Source organism: Kogia breviceps, chromosome 6 (assembly GCF_026419965.1).
Source record: "Kogia breviceps isolate mKogBre1 chromosome 6, mKogBre1 haplotype 1, whole genome shotgun sequence".
NCBI lineage: Eukaryota > Metazoa > Chordata > Mammalia > Artiodactyla > Physeteridae > Kogia > Kogia breviceps.
Window position 1 is genome coordinate 111,866,784 of NC_081315.1, and position 7,581 is coordinate 111,874,364.

General features: G+C 60.8%; 1 protein-coding gene across 2 annotated transcripts in view; it reads right to left on the reverse strand.

Moving 5' to 3' along the window:
- The window catches only part of CRMP1 (collapsin response mediator protein 1), a 67,404-nt gene extending 61,343 nt beyond the window's left edge, over positions 1-6,061 (reverse strand). Inside the window, exon 1 of one of the 2 annotated variants that reach the window (XM_059067457.2) lies at positions 5,522-6,061. In XM_059067457.2, the coding sequence (XP_058923440.1) occupies positions 5,522-5,902 (381 nt within the window). In that variant the 5' untranslated portion in view covers positions 5,903-6,061. Of the gene's footprint in view, positions 1-1,303; positions 1,573-5,521 lie in introns of those variants that run through there. The other variant, XM_059067458.2, reaches the window with a different exon arrangement.
- Between the last annotated feature and the right edge of the window lie 1,520 nt (positions 6,062-7,581).

A 7,581-nucleotide genomic window follows, 5' to 3' on the forward strand; every position in this document is an offset into this window, starting at 1 on the left:
AAGGATTAGGGATGGGCAAGAGGCGGTCCCCACCCTCAGGGGGCACATCTCTGGATGGTAACTCAGCAAAGGTCTGCTGACAAGACCTGAAGCTGGGCGGAAGAGGAGTTTTCTAAGAGAGACTCAATCCAGAGTTGGGCAGAACGCAGGGCTGTTCTGGGGAGGCAAGGGGTCCCAGTTCTTTCCCAACCTTCCTCTCAATTGCGCCCCCAACCAGTGCTCCAGCCTCTGAGAACTTTATGTGGACAATGCCTCCTTCGAAAGATTTATTGAGAAGATTCAAGAAAACAAGATCCACAATACACTGGGCAGGCAAGTGGGAAATGTCAGCTTCTTCACCCCTACCCAAGGCTGCCCTCTCCAAGGTGTTCTGGGACCATCCCTGAGCCTGGATTCTGGATAAAGGAGGATGCTAGGTCTCCTGCCCTCAAACCTCCAGCATTGCCCTGGAGGATTCCATCATGCCTTCCAGCACCTGGCTGCTCAGATATCAGCCACCCAAGGCCCATGGGTTTCACCAGCACCTGTGGTCCACGTCCCTCAGGAATCGTTTGAGTGCCAGGCAGGGAATGGGGTGGAGGCCAGGTCTCTGGACCCGCTGCGTCCTCAGCTCCCCACCCTGAGACAAAGCATAAAGACCAGGGATCCTTTGTTTCCAGCCACACCCAGGGACACCGAGGACTGCTCAGTCACCGCCACCATTCCCACCCCCCCAGTGTTAACCCTTCCCGGGACACAGCCGCCAGGGCCGCCCCATCAGGTTATTTTTAGCTGCAGTGAGGAATGGGAGGGGCTCCTCCATCATGGCGCTGTCTCTAGGTCCAGACTTCCACTTCATCGGTTTGGGCGGGGAGTGGGGGGGCGGGGGGGAGGGGCGGTGGTCGAGCATTTTCCTTACTCTGGCGGGGAAGAAACGCTGCCGCGAGGTGCAACAGCTAAACTGTGCAAAGGCCGCCCGCTGGAGGCTCAGCTCCAGGGACGGAGGGAGGGGGTTCGAACACCGCGCCCCTCCCTCTTTTGTTCAGCTCCGCATCCTCCGGGTCCACGCCAGCCGCTGCAAGCCCGCGGGGAGAGGGACCCGAGGCTCCCGCCCCGCCCCACCTCGCCGGGCTGCCCTCCCCCCCATTGTCCCCAGAGGCTGGGGGGAGGAGGCTGCAAGGACGAGACCGGCCCCGCCCCACCCGCCGCGACGCAGGAAGCCCCTCGGGGGCCGCCCGTTAGGTCCCCCAGCGGATCCCGAGCACGGCGGCGACCACCACCACCTCGCCAAGAGTGGCGGGGCCAGGGCGGGGGCCCAGCTTACCGTGATATGCGGAATGCTCTTCTTGCCCTGGTAAGACATGGCCCCCCTCTGGCGCCCTCCGCCCGGCGGACCTGTGGGGCTGGCTTTCGCCCTGTCCGGCTCTCTCTCGGTCCCGCTCCCCGCGGGCGCGGTGACAAAGGCCCGGGCTCAGTGAAGAGAGGGACAGAGGCTCGGCGCCCGCGGCTGCCCACGCGCCCGGCTACCCCGGCTGCTCGGCCCGCCCGCCCGCCGCCGCTGCCGCTCCGGCTGCCAGCACCGCCCGGCTCCGCGAGGAAGGCGGGAGGAGGAGGGAGAGGCGAGGGCGGGAGGAGGGGGCTGCAGACAGACAGCTCCTCCCGGCTGCGCGGAGCCGAGCCCGATTCGCCCCTCTCCGCTCGAACCAGGAAGCGCTTCCCCTCAGATCCCCCCCACTCCGCCCCCCGCCCCCTCCCCAACCGCCCAGCCCCGCCGACCCCCACCCCGCGCACACGCCCTCTGCTGGGCCCCGGCCTCGCTCTCGGATTGGGTAGGTCTGGTTTTCAGGGATCCTTTAAAAGCCAGAGATGAACTTGTGGTGCGCAGGCAGAGGCCGTGGGCAGCGCCACAGGTGTGCAGCAGCGCATCTGCAGGCCTCCCCGAACATCTGCGTGGGGGAGGGAGTGTGGGCCGGGTGCCTAGAATCCGCCCCGGCTGCTGGTGCGCTCGAGGCCCTCCAGGATGCAGCCCAGGCCTCTCTTCCACAGCCTGCGTTAGTCCCTCCCGGCGCCACTCCCTGAATAGACTGAGCACATCTCCAGCCCAAGCCTTTATTCAAACTGTGTCCTCTCTCTGAATATCTTACCTCAGACAGAAGCCTATCTATTCTCCCAGACTCACCTCCTAGGGCTTCTCCATAAAGCCTTTCTCTGCCACTCCTCCCACCCCCATCATTGAACCAGCCTCCCTCCCTCCCTGCAGCAGGGACCCCAGAGACAAAGCCCTAATTAGTGGCTGACCTGCTCTACCGCCTGCAGCCCCTCTCTCATCACACGGCCCCCTGCCATTGGGGCCACCGGCTTATCCCCAGAGCCTTGTCTACCAGACAGTGATTGCTGATTGCAGAGCCAGACCACTGGCACTAAGGAGCCCAGAGCCCCCAGGACAGGCTAGCGGTCAGGAGGGGGAAAAGGATGTCCTGGTTCCCAGTGGAGAGTGGACACCAGCCCCAGCACCCATGATCCAGGTGTTGCTTTGGGGAGAGGTGGGCAAGAGTCCTGGGCTAGCTTGATTAACTTCTTGACAGAAGAGGAAAGAGGGAAGAGGGAGAAAGGGGGGGAGCCCTAGCAAGCCCCCATAGGGCTAGACAGGTGCCTCCCAAATCCAGGCAGATTAAAATGCCAACCTTCTACTTTCTGCCTATAAAACCCAAACCCACAGGCTCGGTAAAAAGACCCCACCTTCTTTACTTCCAGCTGCCACCCAGAGGGAGGGGTGCCAGGCCTGGTAAAGCTCCCACCACTCAGGTTAGGGCCTGAAGCCTCTACCTCCACTGCCACCTGGAGGCCAGTCCTCCAGTCCAGGACAGAAGGCCAGAGATGCCTGGGCCTTAAAGTGGAGATAGCGTTGTATGTTCACAAAATAGAAACGGCTTGGCATTCCAGGAACACTAGACCGTAAGTTTCCCATTTCACAGGTGCGAAATTGAGGCTTACAGAGATAGAATGAAATCTTAGATACAAAGCATGTTAGCTGCAGCAGAGCCGTATCTGGAAGCCAGGTTCCTGCACAACTTGTCTAGAGCTCATTCTTGGCTCTGAGTTGGGTCCTAAATTCTTGTTGCTGACCGGAAATTGCAGGTCTCCCTCTCTCTGACTCTACATCCCCTTCCTCAGCGTTGCTAAGGGCTAGGTTCCACGAACCAGGGCCCCTCCCAGGCTTCAGTCTGGGCAGGGAAGCTCCAGGATTGGAGAGGAGAACCTCCTGCGTATCGGGGGAGGGGCACGCGTCTGCTATTGGCCAAACAGACCACCGCTCCCAAGTGGACTTCCCGGGTACAAAGCGCCGCAGTTGCACAGCCTTGGGCCTCGGCAGACGCTGCGCCTGCGCCGCAGAAACCCCTCCTCCCTCCCCGGGAAAGAGCTTTACGGGCGGGAGGGAAGGGCCCCGGAACCCTCTGCAAAACTCAGGAGCAGCGAGGCCCGCCGGCCCCCGAGCCCGAACCCCATGGCTGCTCGGTCCACATAAAGTAAAACTCTCCCCCCTAGGGAGACCGTGAGCACCTAGGCTCCACAGTCCCGAACCTCGCGTGCTCCTGGAGCCCTTGGCGCGCCGGAGGCGCTGCCTTTTGTCCAGTACCCGAGAAGCCATGGAGAAAGGGGAGAAGGCTAGAGGGGGAGAGGAAAGAGGAGTGGGAGAGGTGAAGGGATCAGCGTCCCCAAGGGCCGAGGCGCGGCTGCGGAGCCGTCCCAGACAGCCCAGGGGCGATGCTGGCTTTGGTGACATTGACTGCAGCTCCATCAGGGACGCTCTTCCACAGCTCCCGGCCGTGCACAAAGCTCCCTCGCCTCCCTGATACTCCACCACGCCTTGAGGGAGGCTGGGAGATGCCACCCCCATTTCACAGATGAAGAAGCTGAGGCTCAAGAGGACGCAGAGCCTTGACTGGTAACTAGGATTCTCCGATATTGGCCCCAGCTTCTTGGTCTGCGGCCCCGAAGCCTCCCGCTCGGGCTGTGAGGCCTGGATCCCAAGCGAGTTCGGACACTAGGGAAGGAGGTGGGCAGGGCAAGATATAGAAGGGATAGGGACAAGGAGACGGGACCCTCTCGATATCTCCATTCCTTGCACCACCCCCCCAACACACACACACCCTCGCTGTAGACCTTCATCTCGCGAGGCTCAGGATTCAGTACCACGGAGAGTTCCCGAGCTACCGAGACTGAAGACCCGGGGCGTGGGGTGGGGGCAGGAGGAGACCCACTATTGGGTCGTAGCAGCCACAAGCCAGACCAGCCCCCCCCCCACTCCTCCAGGAAGCCCTCCCAGATTTCTGTCCAGATCAAGCTCTGCCTCCTCCCGGCTCACTGTATGCCTCTCAGAGCATTTAAGGGGAGAAGGGGTAATAAAAATGATGATAAGGATCAAACTCATAATAAACAACGAACACTTATTGTATGCTCACTACCTAGCGGCATTAACTGATTTAATTTTTCACAATGAATTTGTCACCCACCCTGGCCTAGGGTGGGGCCAGAGTGCTAAACAGAGAACCCAGCACCTATCAGGGGCCTGGGACCTGAGCAGTGCTCAGACATGGAGTTCTGGGGTAAGGCTACAGCTCGTCGGCTCTCGGGTGCTCCAACTTCCGTTTTCCAAGCACCTCACCCATATATCCCAAAGCTGGGTCGTCTACCCATCTTCCCCCAATGCTCTGGCGACCCCGGCTAAAGGGAGATGAGCCATAGGGCCCACGGCCTGGCATTCCCTCTCCCTGATGTTTCCCCACTTTTGTGGGAGGGGGAACCTCCAAGTCTAGGAAGCTACTGACCCCGGTTCAAAGCCCCTCTCTGCCTCCAACTTGCTCTGTGAAGTGAGCACACAGGCGTTGTGCTGTGGGACCCAGGAGCATCCTCTGAAGATGTCGCTGATTGCGGCTAGCGGTTTCCAGTTCAGTCTGCCCCACGATTTAAATCTTTAACCAAATCCTTCCCCCAGAAAATACAGAGGGACCACTCAGGAAAGGCTTAAGCTTTAAGCCATGTGACCACAGGCATTTCACTGAACCTCTCCCAGCGCCTGGTACATAGTAGGTGCTCTATAATTCCTCATGAGTGAGTGAATAAACGAAGGGATGAATGCGGAACAGAGCTCCCTGTCTTTTCATAGAGCAGAAAATGAGGATCCTTGGATGAAATTAACCCCAGAGGTCCCTCTGCGCTTTAAGGGACCATGTGGCGGCTTTAGCCAACTTACTTCCCTTCTCAGAACCTCCTCTCCCTTTCTGCAGTGGAGGAGCTGGGGGGCTGGATCTCGAAAGACCCTTTGGTGTCTCACGGACTATGCTGGCCAACGCTGACCGAGTCGCACAACCTCTCTGAACCTCCTGAATGATGGGGTGGGGGAGGGGCGTTCCGTAGCTCTCCCAAGCCTGGCTGCAGTGGCCCCAGCACTCCTGCCCGGGCACTGCCCTCGGGCGGCCCCACGTCCAGCGACCCGAGGGTCCCGTCCCCTCCGTCCGGCCCACGCGCGCCCCGAGGGTACCTGGCCATTGTCCCGGCCGAGTGGCAGGTCGCGGGGCGCGGGGCAGCGGATGCGCAGCGCAAGTGGTCGCTCGTCGCGCTCGCCCGGCGAACTGACTGCCGAGCCCGAGGGATCGCTCACGTCGCTGGCCGTGTCCTCGCTGCCTCCGGGCCCCGGCAGGCCGACCGCGTCGAGCCGGCCAGCACTGCGCGGTGTGCGCGCGGAGCCTCGGCGGCCCACGCTGTACGCGTCGAAGTCGATGGTCTTATTCTCGTAGGCGCCCTCCACCGCGGCGAACATGCCGCCGTACTTCTGGCGCGGGGTCTGCGCCGCGCTTCCCGGCCGCGCCAGGTACACGGGCAGGTCGTCCTCCGTGTTCCACGCGCGCCGCCGATCCGCCATACCGGTCCAAGGCCGGCAGCCCGCCCGCGCCCCCGCCCGCCCGCGGCCCTAGCCACCGCTGTGCGCCGAGCTCCGCGCTCCGTGAGGGCAGAGTCTGCCCAGGCGAGACTGCGGCCCGAGGAGGGGCGGGGCGGGGCGGGGCGGGGCGGGACGCGAGGCGGGGCGGGGCAGGGGCGGGGCCTCCGGGCGGCTGTCTGAGAGCGCAGCGGCAGGCTACAAAGGACCGGGAGGCGGGGACCGCAGCGAGGGCGGGGAGGGGCCGTGACGAGCCCTCGCCGCAGCGCCGAGGGCGGGCAGCAGAACCGCAGTGCCCTCGCCGCCCACACCGCTCCCCGCCCCCAGGCTGAGCGCAGGGCGCGAGGAGAGCGAGGGTTGCTAACCGCGAGCACGCACACACATACACGCTCCCGAGGCACACACAGGTTGGTACTAGCACGCCAGACAATTATGCCGTACAAACACGTGAGAATTGCACAAACATGCTGGCACACACAAGAGTCGATTACACTACACGCTCCCTAGACATACGTAGGCTCGTTCACGCACACCAGAGACAATTTTGCACACACATACATGCTTGTACATGTTCCTAGTCAATCACACACACACACAAACACACACACACACCAGAAATTCTCAGTCACCCAACCCAGCGCATAGACAGCAACACACTGAGATTGATTGCACAACCAGAGAGAGACTCTCACACACTGGACACTGCATTCATTCACTCAGCACTATTATATTGAGTGCCCTGCTGGTGCCTAGCACGTTGTTGGCACTGGGGACAGTACTGTGAACAAAATAGACCGAGTTCTGCCCTCTGGGAGCTGACATTCTAAGGAGGAAAGAGACAAACACACACATAGTGTATCGGGCAGTGCTGCACACCAGGAAGGATGAAACAGCAAGGAAAGAGGGATGTGCTGGGTCCACATTCACACTGACAGACAACAGAAGAACACGCTTGCATGTGAACCAATGACTCACACATGTACACGAGGATCATGCCTGCAACATCCACACAACAAAGAGATTTTCACGCCAAAGGCAAACTCACAAGATGACTCCACACGCATAAACCCCGACAGGACGCCCACACACAAATCTACACCAGAAATATGGGTAGTCGGGAGCTTAAATAGAAACGCTCCAGAAAAAGACACACAAAGAGATAGATCATCTCACACACATGCACACACTCCTGTCAGTCACCCAGACAAATATTCCCCATTCCAGGGTCACTTCCCATGACCCCTGATGCAGCGTACCCTTGCTGAGCTAGGAGCTTGCAGCCTGGGAGTCCCAGGCATCCTCTGACTAGGGCCAGGGTGAAGGGCGAGGGGCCTGGGGGTCGCTCTGCTGGGGCTCCCCTCTACCCCTCTTCAAAGGCAGGTGCCATGTGCCTTCCCTAGATACCCCCACTCATTTCTCCCTGATCATTATCAGGCAGAGAGTCCTAAGAGTCTCCAGGGACATGGTGGTCCCAGCTGCTCTTTCTGGATGGGTGGAATCACCAGCTGCCGACCCGCTCCTCGAACAAGTTCAGACATGTGGCAACAGGCTGGGTGGGGACCCAGCTGGGAACTTCAGTGCCTTGTGCTGCACCCCACCTCTCACTCTGCCAGCTTCCAGTGCTGGGAACTGTCCCTTCAGTACCCAGCCTCACTGGTTCCAGG